Source organism: Esox lucius, chromosome 12, assembly GCF_011004845.1.
Source record: "Esox lucius isolate fEsoLuc1 chromosome 12, fEsoLuc1.pri, whole genome shotgun sequence".
Lineage (NCBI taxonomy): Eukaryota > Metazoa > Chordata > Actinopteri > Esociformes > Esocidae > Esox > Esox lucius.
This window is the reverse complement of record NC_047580.1, coordinates 5,658,009-5,685,136: the sequence shown is the minus strand read 5'-3', so window position 1 is coordinate 5,685,136 and position 27,128 is coordinate 5,658,009. Positions and strand designations below refer to the sequence as shown.

The 27,128-nt window shown below is 41.5% G+C and overlaps 2 protein-coding genes across 2 annotated transcripts; one reads left to right on the top strand and one right to left on the bottom strand.

Moving 5' to 3' along the window:
* Positions 1–4,342: 4,342 nt before the first annotated feature.
* Positions 4,343–8,614, bottom strand: actr5 (actin related protein 5). The gene is made up of 9 exons (XM_010897714.3): positions 8,197–8,614; positions 7,813–8,045; positions 7,136–7,305; positions 6,785–7,002; positions 6,501–6,638; positions 6,099–6,206; positions 5,837–5,976; positions 5,369–5,501; positions 4,343–4,975 (listed from the first exon to the last, which is right to left on the bottom strand). The coding sequence occupies exons 1-9, from the start codon at positions 8,578–8,580 to the stop codon at positions 4,682–4,684; spliced, it is 1,818 nt and encodes a 605-aa protein (XP_010896016.2). The 5' UTR covers positions 8,581–8,614; the 3' UTR covers positions 4,343–4,681.
* Positions 8,615–17,760: 9,146 nt separating this feature from the next.
* Positions 17,761–22,279, top strand: LOC105026331 (vesicular inhibitory amino acid transporter). Its single transcript, XM_010897715.3, has 2 exons — positions 17,761–18,618; positions 19,610–22,279. The coding sequence occupies exons 1-2, from the start codon at positions 18,223–18,225 to the stop codon at positions 20,795–20,797; spliced, it is 1,584 nt and encodes a 527-aa protein (XP_010896017.1). The 5' UTR covers positions 17,761–18,222; the 3' UTR covers positions 20,798–22,279.
* Positions 22,280–27,128: the final 4,849 nt, after the last annotated feature.

The window sequence follows — 27,128 nt, the reverse complement described above, 5'->3', positions numbered from 1 at the left end:
GGCATCTTAGTTGAAAGAGTACTGTTGTTGGTGGTAGTAGCATTTTCTAGCTACCAGTGGGAGAGTTTAGTTGCTTCCCACTGAGGGAATTATAATTTTTTGTATTCTGTTTATACATGGATCAGGAAGGACTTCAGAACCAGATGTTTTACATCACACTCCATTAAACATTGGGGAAACATCGTCTCTAGACTCAGTAGCAGCAGGGAGTATCATTTGGAGAAGTATCCCATGTTAGCCTGGAAGTTGACGTGCCTCAAGTCTCGTTCATGTAAAAAAAACTGTTGTGTTGCTAAACTTGCTAAAACACAGTGTCAACTTAATTCACCAAGACAACAAAGAAAGTCAAAACAGTTAACCACACTCTTTGGAAAAACACTTAAACCAGTCCCACAGCCATATTCTTGATTGTCAGTACAAAAAGTGGATCACAATTTGAGAATCTGGTGAAGGAAAGAAGAAAACTTTGAAATGACCAAAGGGTGACGGGCAGGTTACTAACTGTTTGCGGTCTCAAGAACGGCCCACGGAATTTACTAAAGCTATCAGACCCCTGTTGGGGTATGCTTCTCGAGCCTGGTGTAATGCTGCTCTAAGATGGAATTCAGTTTCCCTAAATACACAAACTACAAATACTCAGACAAGCTAGCAGGGCTTATTACCACAGACGAAAGGGTGGCTGTTCTCAGGGGGAAGTTCAATATCAGGTCATTAAAAGCTCCAGGATTCAATATCCCGGGAAATTCCATAAATGTTTACCTAATGTCAAGTGGCCATACTGTCACTTCTTTGTGCTCATAGTTGATCCCCAAAATGGTCATTCCTAACAACAATCATTAAGAATATGTGTCTGAAGATGTTATAAAATGTCCCAAAACTCAATGAACATTATGTAACATTATTCAATGGAGGACCACACCTGATTAAAAGAACGAGTCCATCCCAAACTTTCTTTATTTTTCATGATGATACTTACTCCTGCTCCTCCCCCTTTCTAAACCACTGAAATGCCTACTCTAAAAACTCCCCCTGAACCTTACCCAAAACCTGTTTGAATTCCCTTCCTCCACTTTTTATGTATCTTCTTATTTCTTATCATAAATGCATTATCAAATCAATTTAGTAGTAATTAATTCCAAGTCACAGATGACCAACGCAACACAAAAGGTGAACTCTAACCTCATACCGAGACAATAATAAAAGGTGTAGAAAAGGTCTGGAAGCCCTGAGCTGCCACACGCACATCTCTTTACATTATGTTACGTAGGCCGTGTCTGAAGCTAATCAAGGTTGATTGTGGTCAGTCCCTGGATGGCAGACCAGACGCTGCAGTGGGTGATGGGCTGAGTGCGTCAAATCCCAATGTCACAGGACATAGGTGATGTTGCCATGCGTTGGTTTTGTCTTTTGGATGGTGTGTGAAAATGATCCACTGTGACACACTGTGGGCAAGTCCAAGGCACTTATCATAAGATTGGGTGTTGTTTACCTCGATATCTGGATACATTTCCTATCTGGCCCGGTTGAGAACATCAAAAACATCAAATTAGCCCCTCATTCCAAATAGGTGTATATGGTAGTTTTGTAGCATCCAGCGGGGTGCTACATGTTGTTGGTGGAAGAGGTTTGCATCCCCTTTAAAAAGTAGCATTCAAATATTAATGTAAATATTATTTATTATTATCTCTATTCTCTCTTATTGCATCAACTCATAATCGATAGATTTGAGTATAAGTAAAGAACTTTTCACACAGCCCTCATGGGGGAGGGGAGGGGGGTGTTCAGCCTGTCTTCTGTGTTCTCTGTCTGGGAGGGGCTATCAGGAGGCAAGGGAGGTGTAGATGCCATCTACTTTTCACAATTACAGCAGGCCTCTAGGGACATAACTCGTTCCAGACCATTAACTGGGGTTTAAAGTAAAAACATGGAATTGAAACATTTCTAAAGGCACAAAAAGGCAAAAGTTATTGTAACCAGAAGGGCATATTTTTATACATAAATAATTTTTTATATAATTATAAATAATTTTTAAAACAAAGTACTTTTTTAGGACTCTCAGAAACCCATTTGGTAAATGTCCTCCCTTGGGAGAAGTCTGGAGGAAAACAGAAACAAACATTTGTCTATAAACTGCTTTTTTAATTACACAAAACACTTCCTCTAACATTGGTTGCTCTAGTCATGGATCGTCCACATGGGGAATAAAACATCTAGCATCCCCAACTACCATGAGGTTGAATATATACAGGATACAGAGCAGAGTCTCTCAACTGGTTGTCTGTTAGACCAACTACTTGGATCCACTGTTATTTCTGCTATATTGACAGCAAATGTAACAATTTGAGTAAAGAAAAGAACAAGAATCCCACCATCTTGTTTCCAAAGCACAAAATATGTTAAATATTGCTGCTTATGCAGGAAAAAAAGGTTCTTAAAGTGTGGGAGATCCCAGATAAGTTCTTAATGGAAAAATGGCAAATGCTCTTTGAAGAACCCTTTTAAAACATTATTGGAAAAACAGATTAATTGTGAAGAACCCCTAAAAGACCTTCCAAGAAAACATTTCTTTTTAGAGTGGCTCTGTATTGAAAACCATGTAGAAGTGGATGTTCATTATCATTTCTACACACTTTCTCCCAGGCATTAGTTCTTAAAATGTAAGCCATCTCAAACAACTAATGTAGAGCCAATAAATGAAACGTCAAAAACTAGAAGGAAATTTGAGATAACTTTTTTCAACTTTAAGCTTTTTAAGTTCAGGTCCATACTGGAAGCTAGGGAAATGTCTGGTCAGAAGACAGAAAATCAATAAAACATAACGAAGAGAATAAAAGGTGTCTTCATTTTAAGCTGATCAACACTCCTGCAAATCACACGCATAAAAACTGGAGGATAATAGCAGCCTGAAGATCTTTACTCCCCACTGGCCACAACAGATGACAAGAACATCATATAACCATCCTCCCAGACAGACCTGAAGGTGACGCTTCACTTCACTGATTTGCTCAACATGGCCCCTGGGTCACAGCAGGACGTGCAGGAGGGGTGTTGTTGGACAAAGACAAGCCAGGCTTTCATGTTTTCCCTTCATTGTGATAAGGCTGCATTTGTCAAGTGGCCTGTGACACTAAATTATTCAAATTGCATTTGGTTGAAATCTCACTTGCAGTTCCTCACTTGACTGGAAGAATGACTACTCACTTATTTGGGATTTTTCTGAAAGATGGATATAGATGGAGTCCTATCAAGTAGTTCAGGTAAGTGGTTTGATCCGCTGCATTTTACACCCCCCTGGAAGTGATAATTGGCTTGTTTACCAGGACAACAGGACCTATTGATATTTTATCCATCTATGCTTCCTGCTGGTCCTATTGGGGCTGGATGCTCTCTACAGTAGACAACCACCAGGGATCTCATCTCAGCATTACCATTTACATAACATGTTATTCTACTTGTGCTGTAAAGGTCAAGTCACAGCTATGTGGAATACTTCCTGTTGTGAAAGAGTTAGTCAGATGTCCTCTTTCTATCCTAAAGAATATGAATAATGTGACCCGGGATGATCCAATGGTCTGGGCCTAGGCCAGCCTGCTGCTCTTTCCTGAGGAAAAATATATCTTTAAAATACTAATAAAATGTACACGCAAAACGTGCTATGCCAGATTATTAAAGTAAATCAAAGATAGAATCTCAAACTCATTGTTGTGAAGAAAATGGTGGGTTCTAATAAGATAAATATCTTTATCTTTCCACCATAAATACGTACTCTGAGAACATTAGCAGGGACTGTTAATGCATCTGTTTGTCATATACACAAGTATTTGGGTTTGGTTCATTCAAGTCAGACTGTTTGTCTGCTAAATCCTGTGCTGAGGCAGATCTAGGATGCCATGTCTTCCTATCAATGCCCTGTGTGGCCAGTCCATTAATACATGAAGGTTACTGCAAGGGCACTTAACTTTGCTGTGACCACAGAAGTTAGCAATCAGTATTATATTTCCTTTACCCTCCCTAATGAAAATATTCCAAAACCTGCTGTGGGAGAAAAATGCTTATGGGTGTTATATCTAAACAAGGACAAAATGCAACCAGAGATAAAAGAAAAAAAACTAGAAAACATTGAGAAGAGATCATCCTACAGTCTACAGTCCTACAGTCTAGTGGGGTTGGAAATATTGGCCTCACAGCCACTGAGAAACTTGGAGCCTTCAGCTGTTGGATCAAAGGTGTGTTGTGAGATACATTAGCTGTGAGGGGTGCAATGCCACCTTGTGGCATAATGGTGAACTGCAGTTAGATTCATGACAATGACAAAGAGGAAATTAGTCTTACGCAGTTTACAGTCGCTATACTGATATTTTTATTGTGGAATTTCACAGCAAAATGCCAGCTTGATGTTTGGTTGACAACATATCCCTGAATACATTTTATTGTTTGGTTGCATTATAAAGTTAGCAGGTAAAAACAAAAAAATCATTTTTGTTATGTGAATAACACAATCAAACAGCCCTAATGCCTTAAGCCCTGTCTGTAGTAGTTACCAATAACCATTCAATATGACTGGTCTGTTGGTCCATAATCATCGTCATGTGTTGCTGAAATCTCATCAGGAACAGCAGCCTGATATATCCAGTGAGATTCACCCATCAAGTCCAAGTTTTCCCAAAACGTGTTGAGGAGTTCAAGTTTGGGTCAGTGCCGTGGTGACAGTTGACGGAGGGCCTGAAACACTGGCTGGTGAAGCTGCCTTCGTCATGGCGATGGATACTAAGGGCGTTTCGCCAGGTCGTGGGACTGGTTTGGCGATCTTCACGGGGACGAAGACATTGGAGGCGCAGTGCTCGCTCAGATACTCACCTCCCTTCTCTTCGTAGTCCTGCCGGCTGATCCAGCCCTCCCCGCCAGGGGAGTTCTCCAAGGCCCATTCCCGAGCACCATACCAGGAATCAACTGCAGGTCGTGACGCCATGGTCACCTGAAATAAAGAAAAACAGTGGTTTCCCACGCTCCTCAAGTAAGTACAATATGTCCCTCACATTAGCGCCGTATTGTTCAAATATAATAATTGCACACTGTATAAGTGGCACTCACTGGATAGTTTCAGGTACACCACCCCGATCACAGACATGGATCTGTCCTACAGTGACTACGAGTGTCAGACGTACCCGTTTTAGTTTCAACATAGAACTTTTCCCTATGGAAAATTTCCGACACCTTGCAGAAACTATGCCCCAAAGAGTTTAGGCTGTTACAGAGACAAAGCTGTCTGACAATGAACTAGATAGGTGCACCTAATAAACTGGTCACTGAGTTTACGAAACTGTCCATGTGGGTAGTAAAAGGCCCCAGACACCAATGTGGTGCATACCTGAAAGTTGGACTGGAAAGGCAGCATGGCCAGCAGGTCTCTCTCTATCCTCTCCTTCATGCCTGGATACTGCATGTTTCCCCCTGTCAGAAACACATTTCGGGACAGCGCCTCCTGCTGCTCAGGAGTATACCTGCGTACAGTCAAGGCACACAGATTACATGATCAACTTCTACAGCTACTGCACTTACAGCTATATTGTGGCCATTTGCAGAAATGTTTTAATAAATGTAGAGTACTGTGCAAGTCTTATGCACCTGAAAGTTGAACTAAAGTCATTTACATGGATAGTATGTGTTAATTTGTAAAAATAAATAATATAATAATAATTATATAATATTCATGCATTTATAAATATTTTTAAACACGTACTACCCAAATAAATGTCCTTAGTTTGACTTTCAGGTGCCAAAGACTTTTGCACAGTACTGTGTGTTCACAATGTAAAGAGGGAATGCCACAGATTACCTGGCCAGGACATACTGTAGAGTCTCCATCAGACCCATCTGGTCCTCTCCGATTAGCGATGGCTGGAAGAGGATCTCGGACACCCGCAGGCGCTCGGTACCCACAAACAGCTGGTGGTACTCTGCCATGTTGAACACAGGCTGTGGGCAGAGGAGGTTGTGAACTGCGGATCATCCCTCACCAGAGGATTACACACAATCTACATTTTGTTCAGCATGAATGTAGTTTATACCGCTGAAATGGCAGAAAGGCGCCTGTTCACCTGCACCACATTGATAGGTTTTTCAGTCTCCGCGTTTTCCTCACTGAAGTCTGGGTCCATCTCGTTCACAGCGTCCCCTTCGTCCATCGGCTGCTCCGTTTCTGAGGCCTGGCCGAAGGAGACCCCAACAGAAACAAGGTGATGCTGGCACAGTCCCAGTGCTCCATAACCTTGGGCCCTAGTAAGACTTATGACACCACTGGCTCACAGACAGAACGCACTAGCGTGTACTTATAGTTGGTACTTCTAGCATGTACTTCTAGCGTGTACTTCTAGCGTGTACTTCTAGCGTGTACTTCTAGCGTGTTACAGAAAATGAAAAGGTCAGGGAACCAATGCTCTAGGCTATTTTTAAAGAACATTTTAGCTGGACATGGTTGTCCTCCTGATGTTACTGATTACCTGTAAGAGACGCTGCCTGCCCTGCTCCACCACCATCCCCAGCTTGTTGATGTACGACTGCAGCTCCTCAGCGGAGTCCATGTTCAGCTCCACCAGGTTCTTATGGAACTGCTCCAGGTAGCCATCCTCCAACAGCTCCTGTACAAATGCACAGAGAAAGTACAACAACGCATCACCCTGACAGATAAGACCGCTGGATAAAACGGTTAAAGCTTCAGTCTGAAAATTAGGACAGAGATTAAGGGTCACCATTAACCAAGAGGTCCACGGGTAGCGGTACTTACCTGCACAGCCAGTAGTTTCTCCAGCCGTTCTTGGTCCTGCTGCAACTTCTCCTCCCTGCGCCGGGCGTTGATCTCCTGCAGCCTGCGCAGCTGTTGGGCACGTCTCTCCTGCCGCTCCTCCGCGCTCACCACGCCACCGTGCGCCTTGGCAGAGAAGGGCAGCTGCATGCGGTGAACCTCCAGTTCATAGAACTCTGCACTGCGCCACTTCTCCAGCTCTAAGGGACACACAGAGTCGGGCAGGTGAGTGTCGGGCAGGTGAGTGTCGGGCAGGTGAGTGTCGGGCAGGTGAGTGTCGGGCAGGTGAGTGTCGGGTATTCCTTCTCACTACGCGCGACATGACAGGCAGACCTTGGTGGTAGTCCGCCGCTGTGTAGCTGTGTTCATGGAGCAGCTCCTCCATGCGGCTGAGGGTGACAGCCGCCAGGTGACCCGGATACTTGAGCTGGAGAAGACGTTGGAGGTAGGAGGCTGCCTGGCTCCCGCCCACATTCACACGCTTACAGTTCCCTGCATCAAGTCTGGTCAAACACCAAGGAAAGCAAGCATCAAAAGTGTGTGGCCGAGCGGCCAGCTATCCCCGGCTACAGCACAGTGAAACATGGCGCACTGTAGTGTGTGACCAGTGTATCCACTGAACGGATCAAGGGGTGTTTTTTGGAAATGCCCCTTGAGTTTCAAGCGAAATGGACACAGGTGAATGAAGGAGAGCAATTGAGAACATTCTCAGTTGAGATTAAAAAAAATGTAGAAATAGTAGTACTGTTACTGTACAAAAGTCATTTTAATATAAATTAAAATTCAAAAACCATAAGCAATAGGCTACTTTCTCTGAACAGGCATGGTAAGTTAAATTATTGGAAATTTTAGTTTTTTGGATTGAATCTGTGTTTTCCAAGTTTCTTATTTCTGTTTCTGGGTCAGTGTGTAAGAAATTAAGAGGAATACTTAGTTTTTTGGTGAGATCTGGTTTCAGGTGACTAAAGAATTGACAACTATAACATTATGTTATTGAGTACAGTTCTTACCTTCCACTGATAACAGGTAGCACGTGAGAGCAATGGTAGCCAGAGGAGAGGACGATGCCAGTGTGTGGGGGTGTAAGGCTGCGGTTGTTGTAGTAGAAACTGTACAAGCTATCCACGCCATAAGACACATAAGGAACTCTGTAGCATTCAAAAAGCAGCTCTGACATCATCTGGCGACTATGCAGCGGGTTGCAGGGCGCCTCTGTAAGTACTATAGGATGTTCAACACTGCCCTGAAGACGGGGAAGTAAAATACATATTTTTTAAAACATCCGACTTGTCTGAAACAGCAACTATGTAGATGATCAGTACGTTTTATTCAAGACTAAAAATGCAGTTCACTGTCTATACAGAGGAAAATGTGCAACAACTTAAACACCTCACCTCAGTGGTAACTCCGAGATGACTGAATATATAATCAAACATCAGTTCCTGTATTTCGAAGTTTACAACAACATTTCGGTCAAATTGGCTTTTCAGGAGCCATCGCAATGGCTCGAGGTTAGAGATGTCATTGCCAATTTGGGTTTCACTGCGCGCAGCCCCTCTGCTCCTCGCTGCCACGGATTTAAACAGAAGACACGGTGAGCCTAGTTGGTCCCCTTTACATGCCCAACCCGCCCTCGTTTGAAATGATCCGTTATCTATTACTATCGGAACTGGTGATGGTTGCAAGCATTCGGCAGGAATTTCGAAAATCGGGTCGGGAGATGACTTATAGTCTTGAAAGGAAAATATTTTGCATGTTGTTTCTGTTTTGGATGTCATTTTGAAAAAGTGTTACTACAAAATACGACCGACAGGAAAGCTTCTATCATCAAACAAAAGTTCCGCCTACATTTTGACAACATAAAGGGCAATTGCACCCTGGGGGACCGTTAGGTGGTTTGTATCATGTTTGAGAGATTTGTAAGTGAGATGTGTTTCACACATAATTGTCCAGAATAAGCACTGGAATGGGATTTGCCTGCCAAAAAAAAACACTCTGAAGATGGTGCGAGACAATAATAATGCATTATATTTATACAGCGCTTTTCAACGACCCAAAGACACTTTACAAAATGGACATGGAACAGAAACAAACAAAAAAATACTATGAGAAAACAAAGAAAATAGAGAGAATGGGATTAGGCATGATGAGTCTTGAGGCGTTACTGGAAGATGGGTATACTCTCAGAGTCACAGATGGTTTTGGGGAGAGAGTTCCAGAGCCTAGGTGAACATTTTACAGAGATCAGAAAAAAAATCTAGACACATTTCGCAAATTATTCATATTATACCTATTGTGCCACGAGTTGTTTTGTGTGTAGTCGTAGTTGTTTTGTGTGTAGTCGTAGTTGTTTTGTGTGTAGTCGTAGTTGTTTTGTGTGTAGTCGTAGTTGTTTTGTGTGTAGTCATAGTTGTTTTGTGTGTAGTCGTAGTTGTTTGATGTCTCTGGGTGTCTTTTAGAAAGGTTCCTACTGTATCTGCAGATATATTGATAAATGTTCAACGTATCAACAGTTTTCCATAATCTAAAGAACTGCAAATCTGCATGGGCGATGCTTCCTGGTTTGGCCCAGTCCCAACCCTACCATTGTAATTTTTTGAATTTCTTTGTATTTAACCTCAGAAGATATGCAAACTCATAACATTTGAAATATTGCTTCTCCTTAAGACTGCAGTCTGATTAAACATATATATAGTGATACGGAACCCTTGCTTACTGCTCAACAGTCGCTGTGAGAATTGACACACTGCTTCTTTGGGTATTGTAGTTTTAGAAACTGTTGAGTAAGTATTGATCTGTGCCTAGCAATCTTCTTGTAAAACACATAGGTAGTCTTTGTCTTAAATGGCTATTGTTAAAATTGCAAATTTTACTAAAACAGTGAAGTGCTTTCAATACAGTTGCCTACATGTAATTACAGAAGGCAAATGTTGTTAAAATATTGCCAAATGTGTGTTAATCATATTGTTTATTGGCATGGTATATCAACAGGATAATTACTTATGGGTACATTGGTACTGCCAGTATTTTCTGATAACATCTTTCTTCGTCTACCTGACCTTGGCTTGGTTTCAAGAGATTGCCATATTTTCCACGTAGTAAGTGATTAAACAGTACTGACTGGCATTTGCAAGGCTTTTGATATCTTTGTATATCCTTTTCCATCTTTATAAAGTTACATCACCTTGTTACACAAGTCTTTTGACACTTCTGCTCCACAAAGCTCAGTATCTAGCCTGCTCAGTGCATCCACATGAGAGCTAACAAACTCATTGACTATTTATTAACAGACACTAATTGCAATTTAAAAAGCCACAGGTGTGGGAAATTAACCTTTAATTGCCATTTTCACCTGTGTGTGTTGCTTTGCGTGTCTGTAACAAGGCCAAACATTCAAGGGTATGTAAACTTTTGATCAGGGCCATTTGGGTGATTTCTGTTATCATTATGATTTTAAAAGGAGCCAAACAACTATGTGATAATACATGGCTTTGTATGTTTTTTTCATATTTTCAAAATCAATGCCAAAATTTCACAATTTCTGCCAGGGTATACAAACTTATGAGCACATCTGTATGTATATATAATATTCAATAGTTCAACCCATATTGTTAATACTCCCCACCCTACAATTTCTAAAATTGCAACTAGTTTACACTTTTATGTATATTATTGCCATACTTGCCATATATATAATGTTCAATACTACTACCCATATCGCTGCTAGTTTACAGTACACATTTAAACTGCTGCTAGTGTATATTATTAGTAATTTTTTTGGCTATATTTTTGCTTATATATTCTCCTCCTTAACTCTCACTTCGTAGTTGCCGGGTGCCATGTCATAAGAATTTCATTGTGCAGGATGACCCTGTGTTTTTCGGTGCATTTGTCAAATAAACCTTGAAACCTGAAAGTTAAAACTCACTAGAATATCACTAGGAGCACGTTGAACACGATTATTCAAAAGTAGGAGATGTACAGTGTAAGTCTACTCACCCCTGTTAAAATGTCAGGTTCTTGTGATGTAAAAGAATGAGACAAAGAGAAATCATGTCTGAACATTTTCCACCTATAATGTGACCTATAACGTGAACAATTCAATTAAAAAACTAACTGAAATCTTTGAGGGGGTTAAAATGAAAAACTCATAATAACCTGGTTTTATAAGTGTGCACAACCTTAAACTAATACATTGTTGAAGCACTGTTTGATTTTATTACAACGATCAATCTTGCAAATATATGCAAAAGCGCTCCATATCTGTCTGATTACGAGGACATCTCCTGTGCACAGCCCTCCTCAAATCATCCCACAGATGTTCAATTGAATTCAGGTCTGGGCTCTGGCTGGGCCAGAAGGTTTGAAGGTTTTGTGCCAAAATTGCCTGGTACTACCATGCTTCACTGTGGGTGTGGTGTTCTTTGGGTGATGTGCAGTGTTGATTTTGTGCCTAACATACCTTCTGGAATTATGGCTAAAAAGTTCAAACTTTGTTTCATCAGACCATAACACATTTTCCCACATGCTTTTGGGGGACTTGATGTTTGTTTAAGCTGGGCTTGGATGTTTTTCTTTGTAAGAAAAGGTCGTCTTGCCAACCTACCCCACAACCCATTCATATGAAGAATACGGGTGATTGTCATCACATGTAGCACACAGCCAGTACTTGCCAGAAATTCCTTCAGTTCCTTAAATGTTGCTGCAGGCCTCTTGGAAGCCTCCATGACCCGTCTTGTCATCAATTTTGGAGGGACGTCCAGTTCTTGGTAATGTCTCTGTTGTGCCATATATTCTCCACTTGATGATGACTGTCTTCACTGTGTTCCATGGTATATCTAATGTTTGGTAATTATTTTGTACCTTTCTCCTGACTGATATCTTTCAACAATGAGATCCCTCTGATATTTTGGAAGCTCTCTGCGGACCATGGCTTTTGCTCTGAGATGCAACTAAGAAAATGTCAGGAAAATCCTATTAGAACAGCTGAACTTTATTTGTGATTAACCAGAGTCACTTTAATGATGGCAGGTGTGACTTTTATTTAACATGAGTTTTAATGTAATTGGTTAATTCTGAAGACAGCCACATCCCCAGTTATAAGAGGGTATGCACACTTATGCAACCAGGTTATTGTAAGGTTTTTATTTTTCATTTTTCCCCCTAGAAGATTTCAGTTTGTTTTTCAATTGAATTGTTCACATTATAGGTCACATTAAAAGTGGAAAAAGTTCTGACATGATTTATCTTTGTCTCATCTTTGTCTCATTTTCACAGGGGTGTGTAGACTATTTATATCCTCTGTACATCACTACCACAACACTGCCTTGATCAAGCAGTCCCTCCAAAATTGATGACTGAGGAAGATGCTGATCAGAGATAGAAGGGAAAATGGAAGGACCTGTGTACAGAAAAGTATTACCTACAGCTGGCGAGAAAATTAAGAGAGCACTGCACCTTTTTCTTTCCTTTCCAAAAAAGTTGAAAAGGAAGGTTTTGAGAGAGGAACAGAAGGGTTAAAATTAAGAGACCACTGCAAATTGAATCCTCACTCAAAACCTTATTTTTCAACATTTTTGGAAAGGAATTAAAAAGTTGCAGCGGTCTCTTAATTTTTTCCAGAGCTGTATAAACCCACTGCCCTCTATAGGCTGAATGTAAAACAGTTAACCCTTATGTTATGTTAGGGTGAAATTGACCTGTTTTAAGACTTTGATTTGTCTAAAATACTATTTAGATTTTATTTATCTGCGTGATCAGCATTGTGTGTATGAACATAAAAAAGAAAAGGCAACCAAATGTAAAAGTTTCAAGGGCCTCTAAATATATATATATGTATATATATATATGTATATATATATATATATATATATATATATATATATATGTATATATATATATATATATATATATATATATATATATATATATATATATATATATATATATATACATATACATTCATAATTTTAGGAACAAAATGACCCGGTGGTGGACAACAGATGAAAATGCCTGTTGAAAATGTCTCAAAACACCTCAAAACACACACACATACTGTACATACAAGCTATGCCTGCCATGGTCAGTGTTTAATTCAGTACATCTTTACCAGGTCATATGAGGTGAAGAATTGTCACGACGGACACATTTCACCCACTGAGACTCTCTGTAATGTCTAACATTACACACACTATTAGTTAAATCACCCCTTACCTTTCACAAACACAAGCTATTATTATCTTTCTTATTATAGGAACTAAACTTTTCTCCCGGGAAATACTTTGTTGTGTAATGCGTGGGCACTACACAACAAAGGGCAACATGTCATGTGAGAGCCTTCCCAGAAATCTAGCCTCAAAGAACATCATCATGGCTTATCATGCATAGATGACCAGCCTTGCTCCATCTGATTCCCTAACTTTCAGTTTGTGTGTAACATGTTTCGACCCAAGGTTATCACTATGATCATAATATCTAGATTATTATTAAGCAGAACATTGTCTAGAACATTAAAAATAATTTATCAATTTTGTCCATCATAGCAAATATAAATACATTTCTGTTTTGGGGATAGAAAACAAGTGTTTATCATAAGGTTAATGTGGCCTAAATGGACTACATGATTTAAAAACATTAGTAAATGTTATAATTTATACAAGTAATGAGTTGGGTATGGATGTCAAATACATTTGTTGGGGGTAAAAACATCAGTAGTGATTATTGGGTTGTGATTAAACATCCTGGGTCAATTTGATTGGCTGACATAATGAGTGTAACCAAAATGTTAACATAAGGGCGTTAAAAGGCTTTTCTTGGATTTATTCTCCCACCAATGTAACCACAAGAACAATTAATATGTATGTGTCAAAACTAACATTTTACTATTCTCCATTGTGACAAAAGGATTAGTTTGGAAGCTGTACTGGGAAAAATATATTTGAAAATGTATATCTGAATTAAAGCTTTGAATTGTTACCTATCTGAACAACTCCAGAACAGTTAATGTGATCACCTGTGTGTGATATCCTCCTATACAAACTAGAACTTTTGCATAGTGCAATTATGACTACAACCATGAATGAATGTTTACCACCAGAGGGGGCAATGAAAGCTGGTCTACTGCAATTGAGTTTGTCTGAATGACTAAGCTTCAAATGAAGCATGAATTTATCTTTTGGGCATTTCAGAATGAAGTCTGTGCCGTCATGATGAGAGTACCTATAAATCTAAAAATAGGGTGATATGATATTGTGTCCCTATCCAAAACATTATATTATTCTGGTCTGGCACTTCATATTTCTGTCAATGGTCTAGGCAAAATGGAGCCTCAGCTGGCCATGTAAGGCACCTTTAACACTGAACGTAGACACTCCATCACCGAAAGTTCAGGCCCCAATCACTCCAATAGTAATGGTTCAGATGAAAATTGTTCTACCCTTCTGAACCAGCCTCAGCTGATACACAGTGATACATCCTTTCCACAGTACTGTATCATCAGTATTTGCTATCCACCTCTGTATTTTCCATGAAACTACTTTAACCAAACCACTTCATTATTTGGGCCTTTTCTATCTGAGCATGCATGCATCAAAAATATTTTTATTTAAAGACAACAGGAATTTTGCCTGTTTAAAAGACTTGATTAACAGGATACCAGATATTTTGGAGCAGGGAAGGCTGTAGCTTGATGTTGTGTCATTGAATCAGAAGCACAGTTCACTGCTCAGGCACAAAGCTTTAAGTGAGGCAGCCTCCTCTGATGTTAATAAGCAGATCTAGGTCATCTCCCACACAGGCTCCCAGAAGGCAAGACGTGACATTGTACCGCTGTCCCTACCACAGGAAGCCCCTGTCTGTTGTGTATGTCATACTGTCATGAGCAACAGAGGAATGAATAGGCTACACGCGCTTTGGGACAGGAATAATGCAGCTACTCCATTTTGTAGAGGCAGAAAAATGACTTCAGCGGTAGGAGGGACTGAGGATAGGGAGAAATCCTAATTAGCTTGTCATCGGCTGTCCTATTCAGTTATTCCAGCGAGAGTCATTCATTACATTTATTTATTGTCATGTTACTACAATGGTAAGATTATGATTAGAATCTAGTATAAGTAATATAAAAGCAATGGCAATGAAACCCAGATCATGAGTTGAAACGCTGAAATGTCAGTTTGATACTTTGCGCATGTAGGACTGGTTAAGAAATGAGAAAAAAACCTCCTATTTGATTTGACACAAATGAATGAGGGGAATGTAGTTGCCATATTAGGCAGTGGCTTGCATAGAGACTCTGACTGCTGCCTCTGATATCAGAGCCACTGCAGCAAACCAAACACCCTGCAACCCCTAAACCCCCCCCCCCCCCCCATTCCATTCGCCCCCTCACAAACAGAGTCTGTCACTACTACTCTCCTCAGTCTAAAGCCCTGTAAGCAGAACAGATCTTTTTGGGCCATGGACTGATTAATGTGTTTGTGCACCTGTCACTTTGCATGCATCCCTGTGTGTGTGTGTGTGTGTGTGTGTGTGTTTTGTGTGTGTGTGATTTGCGTTTATGTTTCATAGTGAATCCAAGGAAAGAATTCAAGGTTTTACATGCTTGCGTGTGTGTGCCTGTATTAATATGAGCTGTGTGTCCTTGAGGACTACTTAGTATAAGGACCAGATTGCAGTTCTCTGTTCCAAACCAAAAGGTTTTCAGGATACTGTATTTTCCTTAGATCACTTATCATTGTCAGGGCTCTTGATTGGCTGGAGTGGCTTCCCTTTTCATCCAGTGAGGTTTTCAAACAGACAACCTGAGTTCCTTTGAGTCTTGCCACCCAATTACTGTGGCCATGGCAACTATCTGAGACTATTGCCTCAGTTGGTGCATGGCTGTTAGCAGGTTCTAAGCCTTCAGTATCTCTCCCCCTTCAGACATCCCTCTCTCATCACTGCTGAATTAATCCTCGCCTTTGTAACCCAAAGCTAAATTGGTAACCACAGCAACCAATTTAATGCTATCTGAGTAATAAAATATCTGAAAATCCGTTTATTGTAAAGTTTCTAATGTGGAAATACAGATAAAAAACTAAAAGAGTTTCTGTCAGCGTTGGTTTGCACATTTCACTAGTATTTCAAACCATGTTCCATTATGAAGATGCAGTTGCTGTTAATATGAATCCAGTTCAGCGGTTAATGATGATTGTGTGTTTATGTGTGTGTGTGTGTGTGTGTGTGTGTAAGTGTGCATGCGTGCGTTTGTGACATTTACAGCCTATCCTCTGTCCCAGCATTAGCCCAGGGTTTTACTGGGGAAGGGGGAGGGAAGCTTAGTCACTGAGATGCCCCAAGGACTCTCCCGGGAATACTCTTTCCTCACCCCCCCCCCCCCCGCCCACACACACACACACACACACACACATACACAAACACGCTTTCCCTCCCAGAAAGAGATTAGACCTATATCACAAGCATGCATGAGCCACACACACACACACACACACACATATACATATATATATATAGGTCTACGCAGGCACACAGACACACACACACAGTGCATGCCTGAACACAAATGGCAGCTGGCAAAGTAGCCTAAGCCAAGCATGAAAATGTGCAGGACTTTCTCTATCCTCTGGGTTGATGCTAAATTTAGAAATTTCGTCGTTTTCCCGTTTTTGTCATTTTGCAATGCCCAATTCAACGTAGGCTACGTTATTCTGTATTTAATTTCTGAAATGGAAGTTTCAGTACTCACATTTTTGCATGCAGGAACCAGATGCAGACGACAGCAGTCCTAATAAATTGTATAACTAGTGAAGGATCAGGTGCCTCTAGAATCCCAGACAATACACTTCAAAGGGATGTATTCCTCTGTATTTTTTGAAATAATAATAGTTCTATCATATCGAAATTTGGGAGTTCTAAAGCAGACGCTTTTTGAATGAAACTAGAATACCCTGCTTTTCCCAATAAACCGACATGAGATATTGGCCAATAGCACTTACTTCTTATTTCCATGCAAAATGTATAGTTTACATGGAATACTTTTAACCACGAATGAAATGAAAATAAAATTCCAGGCGATAACAGTTTATATTGCTAAATCCAGACGCGATTGGTTTCGTAATGCTGAAATGACTATTTTGTAATGCAGATGCATGCTATTTCAGATGACAGATGAAAAATTTAATGTATACAATAACGTCGTTTTTGGTAAGGTCAGTATGTCAAATACAATTATCAAATAAATTTGAGACAATATAATAAATATGCATTTCCTTCTAATAGGCAATGTTATTTTAAGTGTATTGGCTTCTTGGGTCGAAGAGGCATTAAATAAGACATCACAAAATTCGTATGGCAAAGTAAGTAAAAAGACACAGAAATATTCAAATGAATATGCTGTGCAAGATCACGACGAATTTGATATATCAAATTATAGGGCTATTTATTTATTATCTATTTATTACTCTATTAGCATTACACGCCTGTCACGTATTTTTGCAATATACATTTGAGAAATATAGGTCTATAAATGGTGCGCAATGTGCAGTCTTAAACATATTTGAGAAAAGCATTTGCAAATAGAAAACTATAGAAATTGGCGACCTTTGCCAAATTAACACAACCTGAATATTGTCACCGTCACCTTGTTTTAACGAAAAAGATTCGACCAAATTATGAATCTAACTGAATAAAGTAAACTAAAACAGAATGAGGTCTAATGAAATATGATAATTCTATTCAAAAACGGATATTAATTAAACCTCAAATAAATATTCTAAACGCAATCAACTGCCAATTCTGTCCTTGATTTTATTATTTAATGCTGAGAATTGGCACCTATTTTGCTTTCTCTCTCTCTCTCTCTCTCTCTCTCTCTCTCTCTCTCTCTCTCTCTCTCTCTCTCGAGCAAACACACACACACACACATTTCCAGTTCCATGAGTGATTTTTGCATGCTGAGCAAGTCATTGCATTGGCTGTCTACGAGGACACACAGATTCCAACGCTCGCAGTTTGCACTTGTCACGGCCGCAGCACAGCCGAGTACTACATCAGGACCGACTACAACTGCTTGGAGGGGTCACAAACAGGGGACATTCGATGACATTCCGCGGGTTAGAAAAACAACTTAATCAGTTTGAATTAGGTCGAATGGTTTTGGTTCGTTTCTACTGATGCCAAGAAAAAGCCAAGAGGGATTTGAGAGTGACATGGATAATCAAGACATACCGACGGGTTTTTCACGACACGCTTTGTGGATGTAAGGGTTGAACATCCGTTAATTAGAGCAACGTCGGGCAACAGGCATGGTTATCTTTCTCTCATAGCAGCAGCCAAAATAGCTATTAACCAGCCTGTATGCATTACTTCAACAATTTTCATATTTGATCCAATTATATCTGAAGATTCACTATTATCTCACAACAATGGCTCACTTAATTCGACACAAGATCGGCAACAAGCTGACAAATGCGGCCAACACAGTTTCCAATAAATCGCAGGCCAAGGTCAGCGGAATGTTCGCCAGGCTGGGCTTTCAGGCCGCTACGGACGAAGAGGGTCTGGGGTTCGCGGAATGTGATGACTTGGATTATGACTACAGGCAGGGGATGCAGATGAATATCATGCAGGGGGACGAGGATGTGGGAGAGATGGACGGAGGAGACGAGTTGATGGTGGGAGACAGCCACTACCAGAGAGATGGTACCGGCCCACCACCCTCCTCCCTCAAGAACAGTGGGTCGTGTAACGAGTTGGCAACAGAGGTCAAACCTAAAATTACATCTTGGGAAGCAGGGTGGAACGTGACAAATGCCATTCAGGTAGAAATAATTTAAATAAAGACGCTTACGTATTTTCACAAAAGTCAAATGTAGGCCTTGTGTCAAGAATAGGCCTGGAACAAGAACCCATTATTTTAGAGCGAAATGCATTATGTAATTCAGGGGACCACGATTTCCATATATATATATGGAAATATATATATGGAAATCGTATATATATATATATATATATATATATATATATATATATATATATATATATATATATATATATATATATATATATATATAGCTATGTATACATCAATTTAAATTAGGCCCAACTGTTTATATATATATATATTTTAAATATAATAATTATTATATATTCACACACACATTACATTTATAACGGATGTATTATTTCACAAATGTAAAAATATACTTTTTTATTTCGTACAAATAAATTAATATGCTTATTGTATGGCTTATTCTAAAATCCTTACCGTCCACAATATTTATCATAAATATTGTAATTTTAAAAGAGAAATCATGTCATAAGTCGCCTGCATTTAATCAAAAAACCTCAATTAAATTCGAAACATTTTAGGTTTTCGAGGTAGCCTATTTCTTATCAGTAAAAAACAGACCCATCTCCATCTGGAATGAATCACGGGTGAAATGGATTGGATTAGCTTCAGGCACTATTGGGCCTATATCATTATTTCGTAGACGATTATATTAAATCTATCTACTGTTGGTGATCTATTTGAAATAAGAAAATGAATAGGCTATATTTACATAAAAAAGCAACATCCCAAATTAAATTCATATTCTGAACAAGCACACTATTAGTCTTTATGTTTATCTCTTTAAACTGCAGTTGTTACATGTTGGTTTTCACACATAAGCCTATTATTAAGCAAATATACATGTTGTTTTTACTATTATGCAACTGTGAATGTGAATAATTTCTTTCATGTGTGGGGAGATCCTGTCACTTCGATAAGACCATGTCCATTACAACTAAACTGTGCTTGTATATCCGCAGGGGATGTTCGTCCTTGGGTTACCATATGCCATTCTTCACGGAGGATACCTGGGTCTCTTTCTCATAATTTTTGCCGCGGTTGTATGTTGTTACACCGGAAAAATTCTTATAGCATGTCTGTATGAAGAGAACGAGGATGGAATTCTTGTGCGCGTGAGGGACTCCTACGTGGACATCGCCAACGCTTGCTGCCAGCCACGTTTCCCGTCTCTGGGCGGACATATAGTTAACGTCGCTCAGATCATTGAATTGGTTATGACCTGTATTCTTTACGTAGTGGTTAGTGGTAACCTGATGGTCAACAGCTTCCCCAATCTTCCGGTCTCGCAGAAGGCCTGGTCTGTAATCGCTACCGCCGCCCTCCTGCCTTGCGCGTTTCTCAAGAGCCTCAAGGCGGTCTCCAAATTCAGCTTGCTCTGCACTATTGCACACTTCGTAATCAACATTCTGGTGATAGCCTACTGCCTCTCCAGAGCTCGCGACTGGGCCTGGGATAAAGTTAAATTCTATATAGATGTCAAGAAGTTTCCCATCTCCATCGGCATTATCGTCTTCAGCTACACGTCCCAGATATTTCTGCCCTCGCTGGAGGGGAACATGCAGAGGCCAAGCGAGTTCCACTGCATGATGGACTGGACCCACATCGGAGCCTGCGTCCTGAAGGGCCTGTTCGCTTTGGTGGCCTACTTGACTTGGGCAGATGCCACCAAAGAGGTAATCACGGACAACCTGCCGTCCACCATCAGAGCAGTGGTCAACCTGTTCCTTGTGGCCAAGGCCTTGCTGTCTTATCCGCTGCCATTCTTTGCTGCTGTAGAGGTTTTGGAGAAGTCATTTTTCCAGGATGGAGGACGCGCCATTTTCCCTGATTGTTACGGTCCGGGAGGACAGATTAAGTCCTGGGGTCTGAGCCTCCGGTGCCTCTTAGTGGTGTTCACCTTGATCATGGCCATCTTCGTTCCGCACTTTGCACTTCTCATGGGCCTCACCGGGAGTCTTACCGGGGCGGGGTTGTGCTTCCTTCTTCCGGCCCTATTTCATCTAAAGCTGATGTGGAGGAAACTGTTATGGCACCACGTGTTTTTCGACGTTGCCATATTCGTCATAGGGGGCATATGTAGCATTTCTGGGTTTATTCACTCAATAGAAGGGCTCATAGAAGCATTCAAGTATGGAGTGGAAGAGTAAGAACGTTTTGTCTGTCATGCTGGTTTTGTCTGTCATCTATCACCTGCGCTTAATGACAGACTTATTGACAGCTCAAAAGGGAAATGTGTAATTGTATTACTTTGTTTTTTTTGCCTTCGTGATGATAATGTGCAATAATGGACTTTACAATCATAGTGTACAGTATTCATTGCTGAAATGTTGAGTTAATTTGGAATGCAATGTGGAGAATGGAGTAGCTATATCTGAAAAGTGGAGAGTTATGCGTGGTTTAATCAGGCAAGGTTAGCACAAAACATATGAAAATTATCTGATTACAGACTGTCAGCGTGGATGGATTGATCAGCATTGGGAATTGTTTTTTATATGAATAATGAAATGTGAGGCATTTTAGATTACAATCTCATGCAAATCAACATAAAGAAAAACTCCCTCTAGGCACTCCCGTGGGATGTTGCTATAGGATAAACCATATCATATAAAAATCATGTGAACACAACAATTCAATTCACCTGTAGGCCTATTCCTTGTCTACACGTTATTTTGTGTTTCAAGTGTAATTATGGATGGAGTGAATTATTGCCGTGCAAGCAAGTGGCTATGTGTTTATATGAAACATCTGTAGTCTACCTTCCCGTTGAACGTGTTCATTGTGCTTTTGTGGAATTACTTATGACGTCTAACAAGCAAGTACAGTATGTGTTGAAATAATAGATAAATAAATCTAATATTTTATGGATTATGTTTATATGTTTGCCCAAAGATTCAATGTATGTCTGGAATTTGTGCACGCTCTTGTGGCGAAAAAAAGTCAGATCTGTCAGTGAATAAAATCGGCGTTTTAATTGATTAAAATAGTCAGTGGTGAAGTGGGGGCTTTCTGTAACAGTCAAATTAAAACAGGAATCTGTGGGTTGATCAATGTGGTACGGAGAAAGATTTTATAAATTATCATAAGCTTACTTCAACAAAACATGCGCACTGTTTGTACGCTTAGAAACAACTGAATAATTGTATAGCCTCAATACACAATATAAATGGACGAATATTGTTTTGAAACACGCCATTATTCTTCACTGTAAAAAAAACACAAATTCTTTCAGTTCCTTTGCAAGTTACACTATATGCCACCGTTACTTTCAGATCAGAATGAGGATGTTCTTAAATGGTGGTCCCACAAGTATCATGTGAAAAGACTGACACCCTTATAACCAAGGGCCAGCAGAGGAGACTTTGGGGACCTTAATAGATCCCAATGAGTCAACTGGAAAAACAACCCGGACTCTGCTCTCACTCTGAACCTCTTGATCAAATAAGGTGTAAAAATGTATGCATAATGAATGCAAAAATTTAAGATTGGGCAATTATAACCCAGTAATAGAAGCATATTTCATAAATATCTCTATATATTTACAATACACAATAGGAATAGGCAGACAATACAATTAAATAATGCAACTGCAATCATGCTGAAATGTGCAATAAAGTAAATAGTAGAAGCAATTTTGACCGTGTGTGTGTTTACATGTTCCCCCATGCTAAGGATACATTGTTATTGCGGACAGTGTAATATATATAATACAATGTTAAAAAAAATTGCAGGATCTCTGGTTTTTTCACACCCACACTTGCCTTTTCTACAGCAGCTGAACTGTCAGCTCCACCTAGCATCACTGGGACCTCAAGATAAGGGAGCCATACACAAGATGTAGGCACCAAACATTCTAGTTGTGAATGAATTAACACATACAGTACCTATTAAATAAATAAGAAAAAAAATCAATGATGCAGTTGTTTGGCTCTCCAAACACCTTGCTCGGCCCAAATCCTACTCCTACACCATTTCCACAGAAAGCCTTTCCAAAAATATTCTAAGATTCTATAAGCAATCTAACATCTATAATTGGTCCAAGGAACCACTGGGATGGGCCGGAGCCAGAATACACATGGGTAAAATATATTTTCAAAATTCATTCCTGGCTTTGATACAAATTATTGGGTAAAGATTATTTCTTTGCGCAATGCCCTACATTTTGGGGTCACCTAAACTACAGCAATGGTAGGGGTCTCAGGCCGAAATAATTCACAAACTATAGTGCATAATATTGAATTTGATTGAAAAACTTTGTGTTTCTAACATATAATGAGCTCATATATATAACTCCTGCACATCACACCCAATGTCTCCAACTAGATGGCTTCCCATACCATTATGGATCCCTCACCGTGTTTAATAATTGCCAGCAGATATTGTGAGCTTATGACATCCTTTGGCTTTCACCAAATGTAAACCCTTCCGGATTATAAAGAGCATTGTGTTTGCTGTTTGTCTTCCGTGTTGGTGCCCTCGCACCTCACAGAAAACTCAGTCCACTCCAAGGCACTTTTGCTTTTGTCTGGAGTGATTCTTTTGTTGCGTTCATCTTTTCTTTTTTCCGATTCACATACACTCCCACTATGAGTCTGAGCAGACACGATGGCCGGATTCCCTGGTCGAGCCACGGAGCGAGAGGACAGGCTCTGTGCCATGGACGGACAGTTCCGCAGGTTAGTAACAGCATCTGATGAAATGACGTCTCACATGACAGCATGGTTGGGGAGGGAGAGCACTGTTGAGCCAGCCGTTGCTGCTGCGCCTCCCATTGCTGACCATGTGGAGTCCAGCCGTGCCCAAGTGAGAGAACTCCGGAGAGCCTTGCCTGATAAATATGACGCTAATCCAGAGGGTTGCCGTGGTTTCCTTCTATAATGTGAATGGTATTTTGGGGATCAGCCTGTCTCTCCGATTACTATAAGGTGACTATGACAATGATTCTTGTAACTGGGTGCGCTCTCAAATGGGCAACGGCGTTGTGGGATAGTGGATCGGAGGAATTGAGGTTATTTCCCAGCTTTATTGCTCAGTTCTGAGCCGTGTTTGACTGTCCCAAAGAGAGGCAAGATGGGGCAAGCGGCTTATGCGCCTTAGGCAGGGAACGAGCACAGCCTCGGAGTGCACGCTGTCGTTCTGGATGGTGGCTGTGCCTGTGTAAGTTATTCCATGTCGTTGGATGCCTACATCTCCCGGGCCATTGCCATCAAAGGGCAGCTCCGGGACCGTGATCGTTTGGCACGCCATGCCCATCTTCCTCCCTCTCGGGTGGAGCCGGGACCTGAACCAATGGAGCAGGAAATCATGAGGCTTCCCATAGAGGAGAGAGACCGACAGAGTCGACTGGGTCTGTGCCTGTTCTGTGGTGAGAAGGGGCACCTCCGGAAGGGGTGTGCCTCGGCCCAGAAGCAGAGCAGGAGGGGGTTGAGTAGCCAGTCAGTGCAGCTGGGCACAGTACATACCTTAACTGTGTGTAATATCACTAACCCTTTCTGTAGTCTGATTGTGTTGTCTGGTGGCATTTCCTTTCATCCTTCTAGAGCTTTGATTGACTCCGGGGCTGTGAGGAGCTTCATTGACCGGCCCAATGTATCTGCTCTCAGGCTGCCGTTGCGCCGTTTGAGACTTCCATGGCTTCAGCAGCATGACCCTAACATCGCCTGAAGCAGGCGGAAGATCTCTGAAATGTCGGAAGACCTGCCTGACTGTGACGTGTGGAGTTACATCAGTGGACAACCCAGAGGGCGCCATCCCAGCCAACATCCCGCCAGAGTTTGCAGACCTGAACGGGGTGTTTTCCAGTGATAAGGCCAGATATCTCCCACCTCAACACTCCTGGAACTGCCGGAAGCCATGCCCCCCCGAGGCCGGATCTACCTGCTTTAGGTGGACGAGAACGAAGTGATGGTGACCCATGCTTCAGCAATCTTCTTCTTCATCAAGAAAAAGGACAGGTGGCTCCTGCCTTGCATTGACTACCGGGGCCTGACAACATCACCATTGACAGCATCACCATCAAGGTCTTTTACCCAATGCCCCTCGTCCCGTCAACCATCGAGCAGCTGAGGGGGGCGTGCTTCCGCACAGTGGAAAAAAACGCATTCAGCACGGCGTCGGGCCTCTATGAGTACTTGGTAATGCCATACAGGTTGGCCAATGCACTGGCAGTGTTCTAGTATTTCTTAAATGAGGTGTTCCAGGATATGTTGGGGAGGTACATAGTGGTGTACCATCAACAATATCCTAGTTTACTCCCCAATGTACCCAGACAACAGCACCTGCTGTTTGTTAAAGGAGAGAAGTGCTCAGACCATCAGGCAGCCGTCTCATTCCTGGGGTAACACATTGCTCCAGAGGGATTGACGATGGAGGAGATGAAGGTGGACGCACTGAGATCATGGCCGGTCCTAAAAACCATCAAGGACCTACAGAGCTACATTGGGTTTTTCACAGTCGAGGTAGGTTTGTCCAAGGTTGGGGTGGGGGCGGTCCTCTCCCAGCTGTATTGAAATCCCCCCAGGCTTTACACCTGTGCCTACTACTCGAAGAAACTGTCTGCTGTGGAGAGGAAGTATGATATGGGTGACCGAGAGCTACTGGTAGTGAAGTTGGCATTAGAGGAGTGGAGACACTGTCTAGAGTGTGCTGGGGAGCCGTTCACTGTCAAGGGCTGCGTGGCAGCTCAACACCCATCAAAGCCAGATGGACACTCTTCTTTAAACGCTTTACCCTGACATACTGCCTGGGGACAAAAAATGTCAGGGCAGACGTACTCTCCGCCCGCATGACCGGGGGGCTGAGACACACACATTCAGCCTGCCTCATGTGTTGTGGGTCCTGCACTAGCAACGTGCCCCCCAGATAAGACCTACGTGCCCCGGAGAGTGCAAGAATGACCTGGGCACACACCACCCCAGCAATCAGACACCCAGACATCAACCAGACGCTGGAGGCACTGCGGGAGAAGTATTGTTAGCCTGGTATGGGGAGGACTGTAAAATGCTAAAGCCATCTGCCTCTTCTTTTGGCGCCTTTCCACTGCATAGTACAAGCTCGACTCTACTCAAATCGCCTTGACTCTACTCGCCATGACTCTACTCGCCTTGACTCTACTCGCCTTGACTCTACTCGCCTTGACTCTACTCGCCTTGACTCTACTCGTTTTGGGAGCTTTTCCACTGCATTGTACCGGCTCGACTCGGCTCTACACACCTTGTCTTTTTTGCTGGCCAAAAGTTGGTACCAGAAATTTTATTTACTACCTGCTCCGTCGAGGTTCCAAGCGAGCTGAGGCTATACCAAATGGTGACGTGAAAACACAGAAGACTTCTGATTAGACAACAGTGACTCAAAGCGTGCAACAAAGCAAAACCATTCTCTTCAGGGCGCCTTTGCGGGTCTGTCCCAGGAGTCCTTGCATTGAAATGGGTTAATTTCAGTGCCAGTGCACAGGACCAGACTTGCAATTTAAGCAATCGTATTTTCCCTCTCAGTTTGGACCTATGCACTGGCGTTGAAATCAACTCGTCATCCCATCTCAGAGACCCACAAGATGCAGTTTTTGTGGCCAACAAAATGACCTCCTCTTTTCTCCTCTGGATTTTTTTTGGCTATCTGGCATACATTGCACTGGTCAAAGTCGTAATGTGAAGCTAAACAGAAGCAGCCTACCAAGCTTTCTAAGTATTTTTGCAGTCTGCAATGAATTAAGACCAACTTTACTGCTCACCCGTGCTTCCTCGCTACTACCAGTACAAACGCTGGTATTATAGCCGGCAATTGATAAGGCAATTATTTATACCCTTTAATCGAGATAGAGGGGTTGTGTAGGTTGTTTTGAATGTGTTGGTGTTGAGTTGTAAGTTGTATACACTTAAATCTAACAGAACATTCCAGTTATGACATATTTTATACTGCAGGGCAATATTTCTACTTCTTCACTGTTTTTCAAACAGGGTCTGTGACCATGTTATCCAGACTTAGTTTGATTTGCCACTTTACGTTCAATATATTTTTCTGTTCACTGCAGGGTTTACGTTAATTGGCAAATGCTGGCTTGTCACCGGAATCAAGTGTACCATATCTCCATAATTGTTCCTGTGTGTGTCAAGTTGGAGGTGGCGTCATGGCAGTTTCCTGTGGTGTCACTAGGGGCGGGTACAGGGTACTATCTGCAGTGGAAAACGAACAACGGCGAGGTCGTAGAGCCGAGTCAAGCTGGTACTATGAGGTGGGAATGCTCCCAAAGTGAGTAGTGTCAAGGCCAGGCGAGTCGAGCAGGTATATGTCATATGTCATGTTGTGTACTGTGTGCACAATCAACAACGCCACAGACGGCTCCAGTGCGCAAGCTCCATCCTCTGCTGTTTCCTCAGCAACACTGGTCCCACATCGCAGTGGAAATTATGACAGCCCTGCCACCATCACAGGGGAATAACACCATCGGCGTGGTTGCAGACCAGTTTTCAAAGATGGTTCGGT

What these genes read in the sequence shown, in the direction of transcription:
- actr5 (XM_010897714.3), bottom strand. Translation starts at nt 8,580, where the DNA reads ATGACATCCAAAACAGAAACAACATGCAAAATATTTTCCTTTCAAGAC. An exon ending in CTACCTGTTATCAGTGGAAG is followed by an intron (nt 7,306 to 7,812) that starts GTAAGAACTGTA and finishes GTGTTTGACCAG; the next exon opens with ACTTGATGCAGGGAACTGTA. An exon ending in GCAGGCAGCGTCTCTTACAG is followed by an intron (nt 6,207 to 6,500) that starts GTAATCAGTAAC and finishes TCCTTCGGCCAG; the next exon opens with GCCTCAGAAACGGAGCAGCC.
- LOC105026331 (XM_010897715.3), top strand. Translation starts at nt 18,223, where the DNA reads ATGGCTCACTTAATTCGACACAAGATCGGCAACAAGCTGACAAATGCG. An exon ending in ACGTGACAAATGCCATTCAG is followed by an intron (nt 18,619 to 19,609) that starts GTAGAAATAATT and finishes GTATATCCGCAG; the next exon opens with GGGATGTTCGTCCTTGGGTT.